Source organism: Marmota monax, unplaced genomic scaffold, assembly GCF_021218885.2.
Source record: "Marmota monax isolate L192 unplaced genomic scaffold, Marmota_monax_Labrador192_F-V1.1 WCK01_AAM20220418_F8-fsc00043, whole genome shotgun sequence".
Classification (NCBI taxonomy): Eukaryota; Metazoa; Chordata; class Mammalia; order Rodentia; family Sciuridae; genus Marmota; species Marmota monax.
Genome location: NW_026691982.1, coordinates 10,268,365 through 10,291,886, shown reverse-complemented (window position 1 = coordinate 10,291,886; position 23,522 = coordinate 10,268,365). Strand labels below are relative to the sequence as shown.

Here is a 23,522-nt window from a genome sequence, read left to right as displayed (position 1 = left end):
AGAAATCCCGCTTAGCATTAAAGTTTGGAAAGGAAAGGAGCAGCAGGAGCACGCGAGGTGGATGGCAGGACCCTGAGGGAGGGAGCATGCGTCCGCGCGTGGCCGGGTGCTGGGTCTCAAGGCACCAGCTGGGGGCCAGGAGACCCGCGCGCAGAAGAGCACGCATGCGCGGAACTCAGAGCCGAGTGGGACGTGCGGCCGTCGCGGTCTAGGCGGATAGCCCGGTCTCGCCCGGCGCCGGCTGCAGCCGCCTTCACGGTAGCGCGGCGGCCTGGCTCACACTCGTCTCCTCTTGGCCGCCCAGGACCCGGCGGCACTGTTAGCCCCGCCGAGGCCGCCACGCCGGCGTCGACCACGGCTGCGACGGCCTCGGGAGCGCGTGAGGCTCCGGGGTCGTGGCGGCGATTGGCCGGTCGCGGCGCCCGCTCCCATAATGCAGCGCATGGCGCGTCATTGAAGAGAGACCATGATGGCGGCGGCGCTGGGGCCCCCAGAAGTGATCGCTCAGCTGGAGAACGCGGCCAAAGTTCTGATGGTGAGGACGCTGCCCCCACGGGACCCCGGGATCCACGGGCCGCCGGCTGGCTCTGCTACGTCAGGCCTTGCCGCCCGCTGGGCCAGCGACCGGGAAGGGCCTCCGGGGAGCTTTGGAAGCGGAGGAGGAGGTGGCGGTGGCGTGGCGCAGGAGTCTCCATCCTACTTTCCTCCTGCCTTGGTCCCCGTTTTCTAGGACTGTCCCCATTTCCTGGATGTCCATCTCCTTAGCAGGGTATTGGAACGTAGAAGGTTTCCTGTGTTACGGGCTTCACTTTACACGGTGCCTGGCAGACTGGATCTTAGAGCAAGGAGCTGGCAGGGAGGTCAAGAAAATTTGTGGGTCAGTGTGCGCGCCGCGGGAGGAGTCGGTGCCAGGAGGGAAGGGATGGCACCGTCCAGGTGCTGTTAGCAACCCTTGTTCCCTTCGTGCTTTCGGGTCTTCTAGCGCTTTCCCTGACGTGCAGCCAGCCACCTTTGGGGTAACCGCGCCGGCAGCACGTGGAAAGACCGGCTGGAGGGAGGGACCGGAATCTTTGGGACCAAGGTCATTGGGGCAAAACTTGGTCCAGTACCCAGCTCCTTCTGGGTCGCTCATTCGGAGAATTGAGTCTTTGGTACTCTTTAACTTCGTTCTTATGCTACAGTAAATAGTTTGATGAGGTTATTTACTCAGGGAGTTTGAGAAGCCATTCAGGGAGTAGAAGTAAGGATAAACTACATTCAGTCATTCAGTAAACTTTTATGTTTGCTGGCTCAGCTTTGTTTTTGTAAATTAAGACATGTTTGTAGTTTTTTGAACGGTAGATGTTTATTTGATTACTTGAATTGGTTCAAACGTTCAAATAATTGAATGCAGCCAGACTTAATTTTCTTTTTTCCTTTTGGTTCGATGATAAGGTTATGTGATCTAACATCATGCCAGCATGGTTTGTAGTTTCATCTATCAAGTTTTGTTTCAATACACACCACTAGATATTTTAGCTTCTTAAGAAATTGACAAGTCTAATAAAAGGAGGATTTACTTGCTTGCTTATGAGTCAAGATAATGTATGGTTTTGCTACAAAGCTGGCTAGATAACATTTCCAAATTCTTGATAAACTAGCTAGTATCCCCTTTAACACAAGGTTCTTAAAGTCCCTGACATATAGGTCTTATTGAACTTTTCCTGTGAGTTAGTGGCCCTATTTTCATTAGAGTCTGGAAGGAGTATATGACCCAGACAAACAACATTACTTTTTTACTTACATGGATAAAATCAGTGTTCATCATTGGCCTTTTATAATCTGTGTTAGTACTTACCAGTACCTTTCCTGTACTGTTTTTTTATAAGCTATGAAGGGTAGGTAAGAAAATGATAGTAAGTACTATTTAATGAATCCTAGATATTGAACTTGATGCTTTACATACTTTACCTATTCGATGAGTCCTTCTTCAGCTTTAAGGAGCCAGGGTTATATGACTACTAGGTGACTGAATTAGGTCTTGAACTTGGGTCTGACTCTAAAGCTGGATTTTCTCTCCTTCCATTCTACCCCACTACCTCTCATATGTTATATAGATACCTGTTTACATGCTTTTTATCATTTCAGAGAAGAGTATTGAAAAAATGTTATTAAAAATAGGAAATTACTTTTTTGGAATTACATCCTTACTTCCTCAATGTAAAGGTTATATTCAAATTTATTATTATTAATAGCTATCATTTATTGAGTGCATTCTCAGTAACTCTGAGCTACAGATATTATTACTCTCATTTTCATTTTGTAGACTAAGGAACTCAAACATGTAGGCGCTAAGTAATTTACATGGAAAATGTAAGATTGAGGATTCACACTCCTGTTTGTCTGTTACTAGCCTGTGGTTCTTAACCTATAGGATAGTAGAACCAGACAGGATATAAATTAATGCATTTAGTGATAGTTAAAATTATTATTGATCCTTTGATTATTAAGCATTAAAATATGTAACTAAAAATGATGATTCTAGCATCTATCTATCTATGTGTCTGAGTTGACTTTTTTCGGAGGGTACCAGGGATTGAACTCGGGGGGCCTGCGACCACTGAGCCACATCCCCAGCCCTATTTTGTATTTTATTTAGAGATAGAGTCTCCTTGAGTTGTTTAGTGCTTTGCTTTGATGAGCTGGCCTTGAACTCAAGACCCTCCCATCTCAGCTTCCTGAGCCTCTGGGATTTTAGGCATGTGCCACTGTGCCTGGCTGTGAGTTGACTTTTTTATATAGTAAATTGCTATACTTAAGCTGTTAATAAGATTTCATATTCAAGATAATTAGTAATATATTTTGTTACTAATATTATTTGCATACTTCTTCCATTAGGTTAGCCATATAGTTCTTTTATGAACTTAGTAGAATTATAGTGCATAGAACAATCTTAAGAGAACTTTTAGCACAAAGTCTTTGAGAGTTCAGGATGGATATCAAAGGAAATTGTAAGCAAAATTTTTGGTGCAAACACTTTTAGTATTAGGGTCTATAGATTTACTAACTTCTCTTAGATACTAGGGATTCTGGAAAATAAGATTCTCTAAGCCTTCTCTCTTTTGTTCTATAGTTGGGGGAAACTAGGGTTCAAAGAGGTAAAAGTGATTTGTCCAAGGTAGGTCACAGAGCAAATTAATGATGGGCTGCTCTAGAGCTCTGATCATTATGACTTCCATTTCAGAACTTTTTTTCCCCCCTCTAATGCCAGGGATCAAACCCTAGGCCATGCACATGTTGTACTGACTAAATTATATCCTGGCTCCAGAACTCTTTTTTTTTAATTAATTTTTTTATTACAGCATTATAATTATGCATAGTATTCAGGTTAATTTTGACAAAATCGTACCTGGAAGGAATTTGAATTCAGTCCCCATCCTTCCCTCACCTTTTCTCCCCATCTCCCTTTATTCTCCCTCCCCTATTCCTCTAAACTTCCTTTGTTCTACATATACATAAAGGTGAAATCCCTTTGGTACCTTTATATATTAATATAACATGACTTTGTTAAATGTATCCCATTTTTCTTCCCCTTTCCCTTCCTTCCTTCCTCACTTTAATTGTCCTACTTTCCTGACCTTCCCTGCTTTATGATATTCAATCCCCTCCCCAACTGCCTTCTTTCCATTGTTTTGCTCTAGCTTCCACATGTGAGAGAAAACATTATACCCCTGATTTTCTGAGTCTGGCTTATTTCACTTAGCATTATTTTCTCTATTTCCATTCATTTGCTGGCAGATACCATTATTTCATTCTTCATGGCTGAGCAAAACTCCATTGTGTGCATGTGTATGTGTATATATGTATATACATATATATTTCCACATTTTCTTAATCCATTCATCTGTTGATGGGCATCTGGGTTGATTCCATAATTTGGCCATTGTGAATTGTGCTGCTATGAACATTGAAGTGGCTGTATATTGCTCTAATATGCTGATTTTAGACCTTTTGGATAAATACTGAGGAGCAGGAGAGCTGGGTTGTATGGTGGTTCCATTCCTAGTCTTTTTAGGAATCACCACACTGCTTTCCAGAGTGGTTGCACTAATTTTCAGTCCCACCAGTAGTGTAAGAGTACACCTTTTCCTTCACATCCTCATCAGCATTTTTTATTATTTGTAAGAATTCTTTTTTTTTAATCTTTTAATTTTTTATTCACATATCTTCTCAAAGCCAACATATTATAATAACATGAACATTACAGTTTATTGTTTGATGAGAGATTTCTAAATGTAATACATTTATATCCAGTTCTGCCGAGGTTATTGGATAAAGTGCCAAATATGAAGTGCCAATATGTTGGTCCTGTCAGGTAAAAAAGATATTTTTATAGATCTCAGCATAAACCAGGATTTTTCTACCCAAAGGTATAGTAATCAGGGAGTTTTTAAATTTTTTTGTAGATACTTGTAACTACTGCTTCATCTTTCGATTCAAGGCAGTGAGATTGCTTTCTGCAAAATAAATTTAAAGGTGAACAAACTAGAATGAGGAAGGACTGTTGTTGTAAATTAGTCACAGTATGCAAGTAAAATTCTTTTGAAAACATTGTGTACAAGTAACATTGTTTAAATAGGGTCTTTTCCAAAAATACTCTGATGGTTTTGCTTAAAAAACCTAATCCTACATTTTTTAGATGACTTTAGATAATTATCAGAGTAAGTAAAGCTAACCACTCATTCTGTAACTCTATGTGGTGAGAATCTTCCTGACTCCTATGAATTTAGCAGGTTATGTAAAATGTAAACCTAAAAATTTGGTGATATAGCTGCATATTATGTAATTACAAGTTACAGCAGTAATGCCCAAATTCATTTTTTAAAGGATATTAACAATTCACAGATACATAGAATAAAAAGTCTCCCTCTTCATTTCCTCATGTGCCCCTCCCAGTTATCAGTTTTAATACATATATATGTATTATGTAGCTTTTCTTCTTTTTAACATTTAAGCAAAATACACTATAAACATTGTTCCTGATTTAAAAAAAAAAAAAAAAACAAACTTGAGAGATACCTTTGTGAACAAGTACATAATTCAAACTATGCGGAAGGGTACATAGGGAGAAGTAAAAGTTCTGTAAGCTCCCATTCTCACTTTCCACAGGGATGATTTTCTTGGTGTCTATATAGGAAATCTCTAATTGTATAAAAGCATACATATATAAATCTTAAAAATGTATCTTTTTGAAAATGAGATTGTATAATCTATAAATTTGTTTCCATTTTCTTGTTTGGGAGTCGGTATAAAATGTAGGATGCATTTTGATTTCAGAGAAAAGCATAATCAAAATTTTAGTGTTCTTACAGTATTAATACCACATTCATTTAAACCATGAGTCTAAAGAGTGCTTTATTTCCTTTTTTCCTTGAATTTCCTTGGTTTTGTTCCCATATCCGTTAGGTTGTTTATAGTTGTTCTTAGTGGTTATATAATATAAGTGATAATATGAGACAGTTTAGAACATACATGTTAATTGATATATTATAATTTTATTTGTCTTAAAGCAAGAATGAGTTTAGTAAGTCTAGGCAAGAGGGATTCATGACTGTTCTTTCTACTTTTTTCCCCTTTGTGGTGCTCAGAATCAAACCTAGGGTCTCATGAGCTATATATCCCAGCTATTCCTAGTTTTTATTGTATTGGAATTTGGTTAATATCTTTGAAAGTATCTGCAGATATGTAGGGATATATTCAAATTCTTATTTGATTCTCATATCAATTCTGTAAACAGGATGGTGAGATAGTCTTAAATTTTGTACATGAGAAAACTTTGAGCTTCAGAGATAGTAATTTGCCTGTGAACTTAAAACCAGTCTGGATCTGGAATTCAATCTCTGACCATTCATTCTATATCCCCCACTTTTTTTTTTAGTATGTATAACTTAGGCACAGTGCTGTGTATGCTGACAGATGGGAGAAAGACCACCTTTTCAATGATTGAAAAAGTAGTGCGAATTGGGAGAGAAAGGCAAAAATTTTAGGAGTTGTTGGGTGGCAATATTAGAAGTACTATGTAGTAGTGTTCTGTGAGAGTAAAGATGATGAACATCTATCCCAGACTGCGGTGGGGATCTAGAAAGGGCCTCTTGGAACAGGTGATCCTTAACTTGAGTCTTGAAGACAAATTGTAGTTTTTTAGTTGGATATAGGATATCCTAGGTGAAGGGATATGTATTATTAAGGCCCAAGATAATATAACTTTTTTAGGAGATATTTGAGCATCCATTTAATGGATATTTCCTGAGCCCCTCTTATGTATAAGGTTCATTGCTTCAATTTTTTGTAATCATTAATTCATACTTCATAATATCAAACTTTTTTTGTGTGTGTGGTACTAGGCCTGAATCCAAGGGTGCTCTACTACTGAGATACATCCTTTTTATATTTTTTATTTTGAGGCTAGAGTCTTATTAAGTTGCCTAGACTGGCCTCAAAACTTGCTATCCCTCTGCCTTGTCCTCCTGAGTCACTGAGATTCTTGGTGTGTACCACCATGCCTGGCAATATTAAACATGATAGATTTATATTTTACTTTTATTGAAAAAATACATTATACTGAGTAATGATTTTTAATTATTTTACTCCATGGTGTGGCACTACATATAAAAACTGGACTAATTAATTAGAAAATATATCTGGAAGATCTGGAAGAGTAATTATATAAGAATTACTAAGTTTTTTTTTTTTTGTACCAAAGATTGAACCCAGGGGAGCTTAACCACTGAGCCACATCCCCAACCCTTTTATTTTTTATTTTGAGACAGGGTCTTACTAAGTTGCTTAGGGCCACAGTAAGTTGATGAGGCTTGCTTTGAATTTGCTATCCTCCTGCCTCAGCCTCCCAAGATGCTAGGATTACATGCACCTGGCTCCCAAGAATGTTTTTAAAACCAAAAAAATGAAGGGTTTGGGGGACTTTATATACCAATTATTAAAATGAGTACAAAAGTGACAATAATTGAAACATTGTAGCATTGACACTGGAAAAGAATAGAAAGTTGGAATAGAATAGGCCAGAAACAATTAAGAATAAAAAGGTATTTCAGGTTGTAAAGGTATGAGGAAACAGATACTGTTAGTAGAAGTATAAAATGTGACAGTCTTAGAAGATAGTTTCATAGTATGTTCTAAAAGCCTTAAAAATAAATGCTTTGGGGCTGGGGATGTGGCTCAAGCGGTAGCACGCTCGCCTGGCATGCGTGCGGCCCGGGTTCGATCCTCAGCACCACATACAAACAAAGATGTTGTGCCTGCCGAAACCTAAAATAAATAAATAAATAAATATTAAAAAAAAAAAAAAATAAATAAATAAATGCTTTGACCCCAGCTGTTTCACTTCTAGCCATTTATTCAGCCTGTGCAAATACTTTTATATATACAAAGAATGCTTCCTATACTATGCTGTAGTGAAGACTAAAACAATGTAAATGTCTAGTTATAAGAAAATGGTTTAATAAACTGTGATATTCTATATTTATTTATGTGGTGCTGAGGATTGAACCTAGTGTGTCTTATGTGCCAGGCAAGCTCTCTGCTACTGAGCCACAACCCTAGCCCCTTATTTAATTAATTTTTTTTTTTGTGGTACTGGGAATTGAACCCAGGGGTGCTTTACCACTGAGTTACATCTTCAGCCCTATATATTTGATTTTTTTGGTGGGGGGGTACAGGGGCACTCAGCCACTGAGCCACATCCCCTGCCTATTTTGTATTTTATTTAGAGACAGGATTGCTCTCGATGTTGCTGTGGCTGGCTTTGAACTCATGATCCTCCTGCCTCAGCCTCCTGATATGTGGAATTACAGGTATATACCATTGCTTCAGGTGGTAGGTTTTTTAAATGGTAAGACTTGATGTACATGGAAAGATGTTCAAAATTAAAAGGTAGGGCTGAGGATGTGGCTCAAGCGGTAGTGCGCTCGCCTGGCATGCGTGCGGCCCGGGTTCGATCCTCAGCACCACATACAAAGATGTTGTGTCCACCGAAACTAAAAAATAAATATTAAAAAAAAAATTCTCTCTTTAAAAAAAAATTAAAAGGTATAGAACAGAATATGGGATCCTATTTTTGTTTTCTAAAAAAAAGAAATGACTGTGTATATCTGTATACACAAAAACAGAATTGGAAGCTATATACTGAAATCTTTAAGAATGGCTGGGTACACATCTGTAATCTCAGCTACTTGGGAGGCTAAGGCAGGAACAAAACAAAGACCAGTGTGAGCAACTTAATGAGACTTTCTCAACATAAAAAATTAAAAGGGCTGGGGATAGCTCAGTAGCAGAGTGCCACCTGAATTTAATCCCTTGTACCTGAAGGTAGGGATGGGAGAGAATGGCTGTCTGAGGAATGGGATTGGAAGGACAAGAGTCTTTTTTTAAAATATTTTTTTAGTTGTTGATGGACCTTTATTTTTTATTTGCCCCTTTCTGTGTGGTGCTGGAAATTGAATGCTGTGCCTCACACGTACGAGGCAAGCGCTCTATTGCTCAACTCCAGTCCCAGGACAAAAGTCTTTCATGTTCTAATATAATTTGAAATTCTTAGACTATGAAACTATTCAGGTGGCACTCTGCTACTGAGCTATCCCCAGCCCTTTTAATTTTTTATGTTGAGAAAGTCTCATTAAGTTGCTCACACTGATCTCCATCTTTGTTTTGCTCCTGCCTTAGCCTCCCAAGTAGCTGGGATTACAGATGTGTACCCAGCCATTCTTAAAGATTTCAGTGTATAGTTTCCAATTCTGTTTTTGTGTATACAGATACACACAGTCATTTCTTTTTTTTAGAAAACAAAAATAGGGTCATATATAATGAATACATAATTTTAGTAAATTTGAATATTGCATGTAATTAGAAAAATCTATGACTGTTTTCTTGAATGTCTTATTATTTTATGTTTAATTTTTGCAAACATGGAATTTATTTTCCCTGACATAAAAATTGTATATATGTGGTTACCATGTGATTTTTTTTTTTTTTTTTTTTTTGTAGTACTGGGGAATAGACCTAAGGTCTTCGCACATATTAGGCAAGCACACTACCACTGAGCTACCTCCACAGCCTTTTTTTAAAAAAAAAAATTTATTTTGAAATATCACTAAATTGCTGAGACTGACATCCAACTTTCAATTCTGCTTTCAGCCTCCTGAGTAACTAGGATTACAAGCTATGCCCAACAGTCTATATAATGTTTTTATGCATGTGTATAATGTGTAATGTTCATACTAGGGTCTGTAATTGTTTTTATCTTAAAGAAAATTTGAAAGTGTGCCATGGCTCAGACTGAATTAAGACTACATTTGTGGCTTCCTATTTATCAATGATTTCTTTGATCATTGCTAGGTATGACTGTTCACAAATAAAAGGGAAAATATCTTGAGTAACAAAGAATGAATAGAAACTAATACACTTTTGTTTTAGAGAAGAGAGATTTACTGTATTTACTTCTAATCATGGGGAAAATTAGGTCAACTGTTGAGTGACAGAATATTTTATAGTAGGGGCTTTCAAAGTTTAGAATGTGCACAGTTGGTCTGAGGTTGACAGATTCTTTTGCCTTACCTATAAAGGTCTGATTTAGTAGTCATGTTTTATTCCATTTCCTTATCTTTAGTGGCTTTCTTAGTAGGTCTGAAAGCTCAGCATAGTTATGGGCTCCTAAGGCTGGAACTACTTACTGTCTTTGTTTTATAGCCAGCCCTGGCTACATAATTTGCAAGGTCCAGCGTAGTTCAAAAACCAGGGGGAAAAGTGCCATTAAAATTGTAAAATACAAAGCATTTATTTCCTTTTGAAAGTATTTTACTCATAATAAGGATATAGTGATTTATGAGTAACAATAAATTTATAAGTTTCAAACATTTTGGTAAAAATTTTATATAATTCTAATATTACTTTTATGTGCTATCTTGATTGGTCTTGCAGTTTTTCTGCAGCTTGTTTTTTCTGTAAATTCATTTTATTAGGTTTTCAATGTTTTTACTTTTAACAAATTTATTTTTAGTGTAATTGAGAGTGACATCAATTGCTGTTGCTAAATAGTAAGTTAAACATTTTATAACTAGGTTAGCCTATGCTAACCTACATGTGTATGTATGTGTATATATCTCTACAACCAAAGATAGAAAGTAAATTCTTTTCATATATATTTGGAGCATGTAAAAAAATATGATTCACAAGTTTTGGTTTTGAGAAGGATCTTTTCACTAATGCATTTGTAGCTATATATTTATAGGTTATAATAGGATAATTTATAGGTTATAATAGGATAATTTTCTAATTATTTTGAAATATTTAGCACATTTAAAGCTGATGATTCTTGCAGAATTTTTTTTCCAGGAAGGTTTAACTACATAAAATTAGCTTTATGTAAATTTGCATTTAGTTACATGAAATTTTATAGAGTATTAAAATTTTTTTCTGGCCATTCTTATTAATACAGGTCAAATAAAAAATCAAAAGTAGTTTCACAATTTGTACATAATTAAATGCTTGTTTATTATTATTATTAGTAGTAGTAGTACCCAGGGACTGCTTTATACTGAGCCATATGCCCAGTCCCCCCTCCCTTTTAAAAATATTTTTAGTTGTAGATGGACACAAAAACCTTTATTTTTATTTATTTATTTTTATGTGGTGCTGAGGATCAAACCCAGTGCTTCACATGTGCCAGGCAGGTGCTCTACCACTGAGCTACAGCCCCAGCCCAGCCCTTTTTATTTTTCATTTTGAGACAAGATCTCACCAAGTTGTTCAGGCTCTCAAGTTGCTGAGGCTACAACTAGGTTGCTTTTTGTTAAATATTTTTTTAGTTGTCAATGGACCTTTATTTTACTTATTTGTATAAGTTGCTGAGAATTGAACTCAGGGCCTCACAAAAGCTAGGCAAGCATTCTACCATTAAGTTGCTTTTGATCCTCCTGCCTCAGCCTCCCAAGTTGCTGGGATCACAGGCATTTACAGTCACCCTCATCTTGCTGCTGTATTTTCAATGATATAATAAATAATTTTAAAATTATATTCTTCATTAGTAATTGGGTTCACTCAAAGCTTTATATTAAAATAGTGTTCTTTTCTTTGAGTGTGACAATCTTTAAACCTAATTTTTGTTTCTAAGCTTGTAGATATTTGCTTTGTTGTAGCAGATTTAAAAGCCACAAATTCGGGCTGGGATTGTGGCTCAGAGGTAGAGCGCTCACCTACCATGTGTGAGGCACTGGGTTCAATCCCCAGCACCAATAAAAATAATATGAAGATATTGTGTTCACCTATAACTAAAAAAAAAACATAAAAAATAAAATAAAAGCCACAGATTCTAAAATCTATGACAGATTTTAATAACTTCCTGAAGTGCTTTATTGCAGTGTCCATGTGCCCACTTTTGTTCAGTTGTTATTTTGTTTTTGCAGTGCTGGAGAAGGAACCCAGGAATTTCCATGTACTAGGCAGGCAGTCTACCACTGAGCTATGCTCCTTCCTAGCCCTTGTTCTGGAGTTTACTGACCAAGTTTACTGCCTGAGTACAGCAGTTCCTGTTCAGGTGCAGGTGCTCAGGCTGCAGAGTAACATTTGTGTAACTGCCTTGGGGACAGGTTCTGGGGATGGACCATCAGGCTGTGTCCATTGTCTCCCCAGTCCCCTTATTATTGCCAGTCTACATGTAGGTCTCAACCCAGGTACCTGGGGCAGGGGGAACTTGTGGTGCTCCAAGGTTGCTCTAAGGCCTGTTTGTACTTGGCTGGCTATCAGCCTGTCTTTACTAATGAAACATCCGTTCCATTGTCCCATTGGTTTTCACTTACAAAACAGATTTGAAGATAACAATTATTAAGAATTTCAGGGGCTGGGGATGTGGCTCAAGCAGTAGCGCGCTCGCCTGGCATGTGTGCAAGCCAGGTTCGATCCTCAGCACCACATACAAACAAAAGATGTTGTGTCCGCCAAAAACTGAGAAATAAATATTAAAAAATTCTCTCTCTAAAAAAAAAAAAAAAAAAAAGAATTTCAGGCTTATGACCACAACACATCAAATTAAGCATGTGGTCCTTTTGAGAATGGGGCCCTGTTCAATTGCACAGGTCAGATATCCATAAAGCTGACCTTAAGCTCTAGCATACTGGGCTTCTGTGTGTTTTCATTGTTCTTCATTCTTTCAGAACCTTATATTTATGTATTCCATTGGCTTAAAATACTTTTCTCCTGCCTTTGATGCCTTGAATCTCAGTGGAACTGTTTGGTCTACATTGTTGTTTGGTAACACCGTTTGCTTTGGTAACATTTATTACACCTACAGTTTTACACTATATGACTATGTGACTGACTTTTTCCAATAAATCAAAAGCTCTTTGAATGTAGGTATTCTACTTTTATTTATTGTTGATTCTTTGTTGTTCCACAGCATCTAGCATATTTTTGGAACATCATGGGCATGTGATAATTATTTTGAAATATTTAGCACATTTAAACCTGACGATTGTAAAATATAAAGCATTTCCTTTTGAAATTATTTAACTCATAATAGGGATATAGTGATTTATGAGTAACAATAAATATATAAGTTGCAAACTTATAAATTTGTGGGCTGAAATACATAAATTCCTGTGGGGGGAAGGCATAAAGTATAGTGCTAGGTCCAGAGGTAGATTACCCAGGTTTGAACTGAGATTTTACTACTTACTGTTTGCTTTTTGGGACTTTTTTTTTTTTTTTTAAATAAGTTATTACCTTTCCAGTTTCTTGGAACTCCTTTCCAATTACTTTGTCTCTGAATCAGCCACTCCAGCTTTCTTTCAATCCTTTCCATTCTTGTCCTCCATCCTATCACAGGGCCTTTCATATACTATTATATACTATTCTCTTATTCTCAAGTTTTTTTTTTTTTTTTTTTTTTTTTTTGGTGGTGCTAGGGATCAAACCCAGTGCCTTGTGCATGTTAGGCAAGCACTGTACCTCTGAGCTACATCCCGGGCCCCTCATATTACTATTCCTTCCACGGGGAGAATGGTTTCTCACTTTTCAAGGGAGCCTTCTTAGCTTATCTGGAAGGTAAAATTCATCTCTCTTATACTCAGATAACCAAGTATTTCTTTTATATCACCTACCACATTTAGAATTACACATTTATTTATAGAGTTGATGGATGTAGGTCTCCTTTGCTAGACTTTAATTTAAATTAGTTTAGGAATCTTGCTTGCTTTTCTTTGGTGATGTGTATTTTGCATCTAGTGCAGAGTTTGATGCATAGCAGTTACTAAGTAATATTTGTTGAATGAAAAAAAAAGAATAAATGAGGAAATAGGGACTGGGTTATCTTAAGTCCTTGTTGCCATAAAGATTAGTTTGAGTTTACTCATTAGTGCAACTTCTCTGAGATTTGCAGTTTTGATGTTTTTAACTGTTAACAGGTGGTAAAATCTGATTTGAGAGAAGCAATATATGAGGTGGAAAGATGTGAGGCCATTGAAGTTGGTCAACAAGAACGATGAAGTTCTGAATAAGACTAGTATAGAGGGAATATAGATATCTTAAATTTTTTTAAATGCCAAAGTAATTCTCAATGGTGAAGAAGAGTGAATGTGTATATTTGGGGGAAGCTCTGACCCCAGAGCAGGCTCAAAATTTGTTTTCTCAACTTTTTTGTTAAAAATTAATAGAAATTTTGGATTGAAATTAATAGAAAAATTAAATTAAAAATTAATAGAAAAATTGGATTGTGGCTCAGTGATAGAGCGCTTGCCTTGCATTTGTGAGGCACTGTGTTCAATCCTCAGCACCACATAAAAAAATAAAGATATTGTGACCATGTATAACTAAAAAAATTAATAAAAATTTCATTATAATATACAATATAAAGTTTTATGTTTTAATACAAGTTATTTGCCCTCAGTCTTTGAATAAGACCACTAATTTTAGAAGGCTGGTCTATTTTTATTTTGTGGTTTCTTGATAGGTGGGGATTAGGGAACTAATTAGAAAACAAATCAGTAGTAAGGTAGTGACCTAATCAGATGAGTTCTTAGAAAAATCACCTTGGTGGTATGTTAATAAGCCCATGTAGAAAGATTATTGGGACCATAGGAATTGAAAGACAGTATAACAGAGGGGCTGGACTGTCTGGATTCCTTTTGGTTCCATCAGTGACTAGCTGTGTGACATTTGGGAAATAAATTAATCTCTGTATTATCTTGTTCTTCATCTCTAAAATTGGGTAATAATAATAACTGTCTCCGGTTAATGTGAAGATTAAATGATTTAATTTACATTGAAAGGAAAGTGTTGCTGGTGGCACACCCAGTAACTTGGGAGACTGAGGCAGGAGAATTGCAAGTTTTGAGGCCAGCCTCAGCAACTTAGTGGAATCCTGTCTCAAAAAAAGAAAAAAAGAAAAAAAGGCTGGCTATGTAACTCAGTGGTAAAGCGAGCACCCTTGAGTTCAATCCCTAGTATTGGGGGAAAAAAAGAAGCATCTGACACATAGAAAGTGCTGTATAAATGTTAGCTGTTATTTTATATTTTAATGTATCAAATGACCTTGCATCAAAGCATATAAGTCATGATGACCTTATAATAACATTCAGTAGGTAAATATTTGTTAATCAAATTTCTTCTGGAGCAGTGCTGACTGATAGAATAGAATTTTCTGTGCTGATACAAATGTTCTGTGTTCATTTTCTTCAGTATAGTAGCCACTAGCTACTTGTACATGTGGCTTGAAATGTAGTGTAATGGAACCATAAGTAGTAATAATGGCTATTGGATAGCACATGTCTAGAATATGGCTCTATGTCTCCTGGCATTTTTCTTCTGATTTATAAATCCTGATTCACATTTGAAATATTCTAGCTTATCATTTCTTCTGGTTGTTGCTATTCCCACTGTGAAAATACAGTACTGGGCTGCGGTTATGGCTCAGTGGTAGAGCGTTCGCCTAGCACATGTGAGGCCCTGGGTTTGATCTTCAGTGCCACATAAAAATAAATAAATAAAATAAAGATATTATGTCCAACTAAAAAATAAATATTAAAAAAAGTACAATACTAATTCTAGGCATTCAACACATCTTTAAAATGTTCTGCTTTTTAGCACTTCTGGTTATTTTTCTTGCTCTAGCATCATCAAAACAATACTTTTGATAACATTGATGGCATATAATGCTCAGAGGATGGGTATATTCTTTGCTTCATAATTATAAATAATTTTCATTTTTAGATTTATAAAATGAATTAGAATGATCAAAACATTTTTTTTCTTCACTTTTATATACACATCTGCCTTTAGCATTTTTTTCATTTGTGAATTGTCTCAAGTAAATTTTTTTCACACAGCACATATGTTGAAAGAATAGTGTCACATTTCCTTTAGCAAAGCAGGCATGTCCAACTTTTTGTCACAGGGTATTGAGTAATGAAGTAATTTTTACCTAATGACTAACTGGATAAGAACACCATATTTCCTTTTTGTCCTCATTACAGTGTTTATTCATTATAATTGGGTTTGAGAAAATTCATGAAGAGCAGGATTCATAACCTTGTCACCATTGGGCTGGATAATTCCTTGTTGTCAAGAAGGATGTTTAGCACCATCTCTTCCCTCGATCCACTGGTTGCCAGTAACACTCCCCTGTTGTAGCAACCAAAAATGTTTCCAGATACTGCCAGATGTCCCTGAGAGGGGAGGGAAAACTGCCCTTAATTAATAACCTCTAATGTAAGTATAATCATCTGAGATTATACTTACATGATCACTTTTACCATCATCCATAGAGTGTAAAACAGCTCTGCCTGCAAGAAATTTTTTTGTACAATGATAGTAATGTTCCAGTGTGATAGCTACTAGCCATGCCTGCAGGTTAGGCATTGAAATGTGGCTAATAAAATGTGGAACTAAAATTTTAATTTGTCTTAGATTTACATGGTATCATGTGATTAGTGGCTACTATATTGGAAACATGGAGAGTGCTGCTAGATGTTATTCTGTATTCAGATTTCTTCTAATTTTCCTCTTAATTGAAATGTCTTCCACTGTCTGCTTTTTTTTTTTTTTGTCATTATGGTGGAATATGAAAAATTCCTGTTTCTCAATACTGTTCCATTGAAACCTTCATTATTTATTTTTATTTTTTATCATTGGGGATTGAACCCAGGAGTGCTTTATCACTGAATCACATACCCATTTTTTTTTTTTTTTTATTTTGAGACACAGGGTTTTGCTGAATTGTTGAGGGTCTCACTTAGTTGCTGAGGCAGGCCTCAAACTTGTGATCCTCCTGTTTCAGCCACCTTAGTCACTGAGATTATAGTTGTGCCCCGCCCCATTGAAATAATTAATTTTTAGACCACATAGATAGTGTCTCTAGATTTCATACCTTCGTGAATTCACACCTTCTTAAACTTAGAAATTATAGCAAAAATTTTAAGGGTAATGTGATAGTTTATTTATTTATTGCCTCCCTCTTCTAAGTTATTTAACCCTTCTGTTGTTAGTCTTTTCTTAGCATAGTTGGGAATAATTTATGAGTTCTGATGAAAAATTCCTAAGATGATGAAATAGCATAGTGTTTCAACATGTAGAAAAAGTGAGATCACTGTGCTTCTGTTGGGTATTATAGATTTTAAAATAGAGTCCATTGGGGGGCTGGGGTTGTAGGTCACATGTGAGGCACTGGGTCCAAGGCTTAGCACCAAAAAAAAAAAAAAGAACAAATAAAGGCATGATGTCCATCTACAACTATTAAAAAAAAATTAAAAAGGGTCCATTGGGCCTACAAAGTAATTTCAAGATAGAATGAGTTTTATTCTGTTTTTTTAGAAAAATTTCCATATTTGTAAGAAAAATGAAAAATAATGAAATAGCAAGTATTTAAAATAGAATAAAAACAAAAAACTCAGCAACTTGAAAAATTTTAAAAATTGAGTCTAGTACGCTGAAGATAAGTGGACAATTTAAAATAATGCCTTTGTTGTCTCAACAGTAGTATGATGTTTGCTATAGTTTTTCTTTCTCTTAAAAAAGAGATTGGATCTCACTATGCTGCTCAGGCTGGCCCTGAATTTGTGGGTGCAAGTGCATATCACTGTACCCTGCCCACATTTTTATTTTGTTTTTGTTTGGTGCTGGGGTTTGAACCCAAAGCTTCTCTACCACTGAGCTGCACCTCCAACCCCTGCTATTGGTTTTGTGTAAATTCTTTTGTATGAAGTTAAGGAAATTTCTACTTCACCAAAAATTTAGTTAAAGATCTTCGTTTACTTAATATGTTTCTCCTTTTCTGATAATGTGATCTGCCTCCTTTAACATGTTAATTTGAAAGATATTAGTTGATTTTCTAATGTTAACCTAGTTTTGCATTTCCTGAATAACTACTTTAACAACTTTTGTTTAATTGTATTTTATTTATTTTATTGATTGTGGTTTGGGAAATATTTTTTATTATTGTTATAATTGTTGTGGTTATTATTATTATTTTGTAGTATTGGAGATTGAACCTAGGGGCATTTTACCACTGAGTTGCATCTCCAGCTCCTTTTTTTTTTTATATATTTATTTTTCGGTTTTAGATGGACACAATGTCTTTATTTTACATTTATGTGCTGAGGATCGAACCCAGGGCCTTGCACGTTCTAGGCGAGCACTCTACCACTGAGCCACAATCCCAGCCCCTCTTTTTTTAAAAAATGTTTTTTAGTTGTAGCTGGACACAGTACCTTTATTTTATTTATTTTTATGTGGTGCTGAGGATCAAACCTAGGGCTTCACACATGCTAGGTGAATACTCTATCATTGAGCCACAACCCCAGCTCCTCTTTTTGTTTTTTATTTTTTAAATGTTTTGAGACAGGGTCTCCTCTGGCATGGTGGTGCATACCTGTAAACACAGTGACTCAGGCAGCTGAGGCAGGAGGACCACAGGTTCAAAGCCAGTCCCTGTCTCAAAATTAAAAAATAAAAATTAAATAAAATTTAAAAATAATTAAAAGAAAAAGATCTGGGGATGTAGCTCAGTGGTAAATCACCCTGGGTTAAATTCCCCATATCACCAAAAATCCAAAACAAACAAGCAAAAAAACAATTATTGAGCTAAATGGTTTTATTGAATTTCTGAGGCTGGCCTCAACTTCCTGGGTTACTGGGATTATAGGTTTGTGGAAGCACACCTAGTATATTAATATTATTTTAAGCTGCCTTTGTCCTCTGCTATCCTCACCTGGTCTTTATATTGGCATATTTATGATGATATATTTACCTCCTAAAACAATTTCAAGAGTGTTCTTTTTTTTTGGTAGTATCTTGAAGTAGTGTGTATGTTTGGATTTATTTGTTCCTCATTGTTTAGTAAAATTACCTGACCAGTGTGTTTATTTAACAAAAAACTATTTTAACTACTAATACAATTTACTTAGTGCCTCAGGAATGTTCAGATTTTCTATTTCATCTTAAGTTTTTTTAAGTTATATTTTTCTAAGGATTTATCTGTATCACTTAAATTTTTATTTATTACTGTAAATGATTGCTGTCATCTTAGAAGCCTTATTTTCTGGAGCATTTTTAGTTGAATTCTTTTAATTTTTGTTTATTTGTATTCTTCCTCCCCTACCTCCCTTTCCTGACTAATTTTGCAAAGGTTTATCAGTACTTCCTTAATTCTATTTCTGTTGGTTGGGGGTAGATTCTGCTGTTTTCCCGAGTTATTAGGTTAGTTATTAGGTTATTAACTCGTGTCTTTTTCTCATGTAGGCTTTTCAGCCTATACATTTTCCTCATTTTTGTATAATACAGATTTTTGGTATGAAATATTTTTCGTCAGTTGTAAATACTTTCTTAGTGATCCTGGGGATTAAACTAGTTAAATATTTGTTTTCTAATTTCTGTTATGATTTTTAAAATTTTATTCTTGATTCATTTCTAGTTTTTGTTGTTAAATCAATCTGTCTCTTAATTGGTTGTGGTCCAAGATTGTTATGTATAAAATACTTACTTAAAAAATGTTTGGGGGGGCTAGGGTTGTGGCTCAGTGGTGGAGCGCTTGCCTAGCACAGGTAAGGCACTAGGTTTGATACTCAGCACCACATACATACATAAAATCAAGCTTGTTAAATCTTTTTTTTTTTTTCCTTCATAAGCTAACACCTAACAAGGGGCATGTTAATTTTCCACTTTAGTGGATTGATTGGTGAGTCTGCCATTTTTTTTTTAATTTGAGGCTATATATTATTTATACCATTTTAGTTGACTTGCTTATAATTGTGAATTGACTTATTTTGGTAACATTTTGCCTTATATTCTGATTTTTTCTGATAAGTCAGTTTAATTGACTTTTTGCTTAGAATGCTTATCTTTTTCTAGCCATTTACTTTCAGACTTGCCATGCCCTTGAATTTTGTATGCGTTTCATATAAAGAACATAAATTTGGATTTTCTTTTTTGTACAGGCTGATAATCTTTTTTTTTTAGAGTATTAGTTTATTACATTCATTTGTGATTTTGATGAATCACTGTTTTGTTATCTTATTTTGTGTTTGATTTTTTTCCCCTTCCTTATGGGATTTGAAATTTGGTAATCCTTTGTTTAATCATTCCATGAACAGTGTTACTAATTTTTAATTTTATTCTTTTGCTGGTTACAGTAGACATTTTAACATGCTCAACACTGTTTGAGTCTAGGGCTGGCTGTGTAGCTCAGTAATAGAGCACTCAGGTTTGACCCTCAGCACTGCGCCCACCTCCCAAAAAAAGATTATACAGATGAACTTTATATATATTTTAATGTGTGTGTGCTGTGACTGGAACTCAGGTCTTGTACATGCTAGGTGAGTGCTATACCACTGAGCTATATCCCAGTCCTAATCTTATATTTTTTCTCAGCCAGAAAAGTGCTGTGGTTATTGACTATCTGTGTATCTTCTTTATTCAGGTCCTTTGCTTATCTTTTAATCAGGTTATTTGACTTTTGTTATTCTGTAGTCCTTTATAGATTTCAGGTATTAATCTCTTATCAGATATATGATTTTTAAACATTTTCTCATTACTTGGATTTTTTTATTATTTTGATAGTGTCTTTGATATATAGTAGTTTTTTATGAAGTCTGCTTCTTATAGTTGTAGTTTGTCTTTTTAAACATACTAAAAATTTTAAAACACCTTAATCTAAAGTTTTATCTTTTTAAAATTCCAATTTAAAAATATAATCAGTATTTGTTTAGATTGAGTCAACATAGGTAACAATTTCTTCTTCTTCAGTACTGGGGATTGAACCCAGGTGCATTTTACCACATTCCAGTCCTTTTTATTTTTTTCTTTTAAGACAGGGTCTCACTAAGTTGCTTGGGGCCTCTGTAAGTTGTCAAGGCTGGTTTTAAAATTGTAATCCTCCTGCTTCAGCCTCCTAGTTGTTTGGATTATAGGCATGGAACACCGTGCTTGGCAACAATTTCTTTATTCCATAGTCCTTTGCATTCAAGACTTTGTATCTGGGATAACTTTAGAATTTCTTGAAGGAGAGTGCTTGGGTGGTATGCTCAAGTGATATTTATTTGCATGATCATGCCTTTAATACAGTAATCTTAGGGGGAAAAATTGCTTCTTTGGATATACCTTTCTTTCTTTCTTTCTTTTTTTTTTTTTTTTTTTGGTGGTACTGGGGATTGAACCCATGGTCTTCCATATCTACATCTACCCCCCAGACACACATTTCTTCTTTTTTTTTTTTTTTTTTGTACCGAGGATTGAACTCAGGGGCATTCAACCACTGAGGCACATATCCAGCTGTTTGTTATATTTTATTTTAGAGATAGGGTCTCACTGAGTTGCTAAGTGCCTCACTAAGTTGCTGAGGCTGACTTTGAACTCTTGATCTTCCTGCCTCAGCCTCCCAAACCGCTGGGATTACAGGCATGCACCAGCGTGCCCAGCTAGATACATATTTCTAAGTTAATAGTTATTTTCCCTTAGTTCCCTAAGCACGTTATTCTTTTCTGTCTTCAGACTTCTTATTGCTTTAAGAAATCAGTTTCAGTCTTACTACTTTGAAGGTAATATAGTTCTTTGGCTGCTAAGGTTTTTCTCTGTTGAATTCTTCAGTTTCAATATGATATTAGTAATATGGCTTTATTTGGCTTGGAACTCATTGGTCTTTCTGAAATTAGTTTTAGTGTTTCGCATCAATTTTGGAATACTTCCTGCCATTTAACACTAACTTCTCATTTCCTCCTTTCTCTTATCCCCTGATAACCACCATTTTACTTTCTTTTATGAATATGACTTATTTTAGCATATATGGGGTCATTCATTATTTGTTCTTCAGTGTCTGGCTTATTTAATTCAGCATGTTTTCAAGGTGCATGTTGTAGCTTCTGTCACAATTTTCATTCTTTTTAAAGGCTGAATAACATTCCATTATAAAACTACACCACTTTTTGTTTATCCATTCATTTATCAGTGGTCATATTTGGTTGCTTCTACCTTTTCATAGTGAATAATGCTGCTGTGAACATTCTGAATAATCTATCACAGTTCTGCTTTTAGTTTTTTTGAATATATGTGTCACAAAGGAGAATTCCTGGATTATGTGGTAATTTTGTGTTGAATTTTTTGAAGAATTGCCAAACTGTCTTCCACAGTGGCTGCTACAATATTTTATCTTCCCATAAGTATTACACAGGGTTCCAGTTTTTCCATATCTCACCCAAACTTATTGTTTTTAAAATTAATATATACATAATTTAATTTTAAATTAACACATAATTATTGTACATATTTCCATAAAGCATATGATTTAATTCATGTATATAATGTATAATGTCATATTTTCTGTTTAATAGTGACCATCCTCATAGAGGTGAACTGGTATCTTATTTTGATTTGCATTTTTCTGATGAAAATATGATATGATTAATAATATGATATGAAATTAATAACTACATCTCTAATCACCAGATTAGTGATGTGGTTATTAACTATTTGTGTATCTTATTTATTCAGGTCCTTTGCTTATCTTTTAATCAGGTTATTTGGTTTTTGTTATTCTGTAGTCCTTTATAGATTTCAGGTATTAATCTCTTATCAGATATATGATTTATAAACATTTTCTCTCATTTCTTGGATTTTTTATTCAATAGTGTCATATGATATGCAGTAGTTTTTAATTTTGATGAAGTCTGATTCTAACAGTTTTAATTTGTCTTTTTAAACGTACTATATATTCTGTTTGACATTTCCAACATCTGTGAGTTTTATTGGCTTGATTTCTTAATTTGTTGCTCTGCAAATTCATAGTGGCTTACATTCTTGTGTGTTTTGTAAAATTTATGTATAGTAGTCCCCCCTCTTTTGTTATTCATGGGGGATATGTTTCAAGACATACTGCAGATAGTATTGAACTGTATATGCTAGATTTTTTCCTATACTGAATACACAGACTTAAGATGAAGTTTAATTTATAATTAGTCATAAGAGAATAACAACAATAGTAGTAAAATAGAGCAGTTATAATAATATATGTAATAAAAGTATGTAGTACTTATGAATTATTTTTTTCTTCAATTTTTACATAATATTTTCAGACTGAAGTTGACTGTTGGTAACTGAAACTATGGGAGAGTGAAACCATGGAATGTGGAACTGTGGATAAGCTGGGACACTACTGTATTAACTCTTGGAAGTAATTCTGGGAAACTCTGAAACCTGGATTAAGATGTGTTTTTCCAAGTGTCTAGGAATATGACCAACACAGGACTACTTTAAACTTAACTGAGTTCAAGTGTTTTGGAGTATATAGGTTCTATTATAATTGGGCAGGAGCTCTATTTTGGGGCTTACTTATTATTATTTGTTGTTTGATGTAATTTTCCCTTTTTCATCTGTCATTGGAAATCCAGACTGGCAAATCCCCTTTCTCCTCCTTCTATCTTCCTTTCTCACTTCCTCCTTCCTAATGGAATTTTGTTTGTTAAATAGTTTAACCTTGTGCTAAGGATCCCAGTTTTTTGTGGAGGGATGTTTGGTTAGATCCCCACCTTAGGTGGACCCTGGTTTTATCCTATCTTTTATAGCCTAGGCAGTTGTCAAACAGGAAACTCAAGGTCAGTAGGGATTGGCACAAATGAGTATGTGCTGAATCTTTGTAAATCCTGCTTTTAAGCTTCTTATAATTCCTTAATTTCCAGAAAGCTCAGAAAAACATTTAATACTTAATTATGTATCATTTTTATTTGATTTTTCAGCAGAAAAGTTATTTAAGGTACCTAGTTAGCTGTGCTGTGGAGAATGAAAGGTCCATTCATTTAAAGAAATGCAGTGTTTCAGATGAACAGAAAAGCACATAGAATCATATAAATCATACTCATATGCCAACCTACCAGATTAGTAAATAATATATGTTCATTTTGTTAAACATATATCCCATATATACTTGAAGCCCTCTTTGAGTTTCTTTAGATGCTATTCTTCAGCCTGTGCTTCTTCCACAAAGGTAACTACAG

General features: G+C 35.3%; 1 protein-coding gene across 3 annotated transcripts in view; it reads left to right on the top strand.

Annotated features, from left to right (window-relative positions):
• Positions 1–208: 208 nt before the first annotated feature.
• Positions 209–23,522, top strand: part of Xpo4 (exportin 4) — a 120,455-nt gene continuing 97,141 nt past the window's right edge. Inside the window, exon 1 of one of the 3 annotated variants that reach the window (XM_058580647.1) lies at positions 209–535. In XM_058580647.1, the coding sequence (XP_058436630.1) occupies positions 467–535 (69 nt within the window). In that variant the 5' untranslated portion in view covers positions 209–466. The remainder of the gene's footprint in view (positions 536–23,522) is intronic. The other 2 variants (XM_046447724.2, XM_046447733.2) reach the window with 2 other exon arrangements.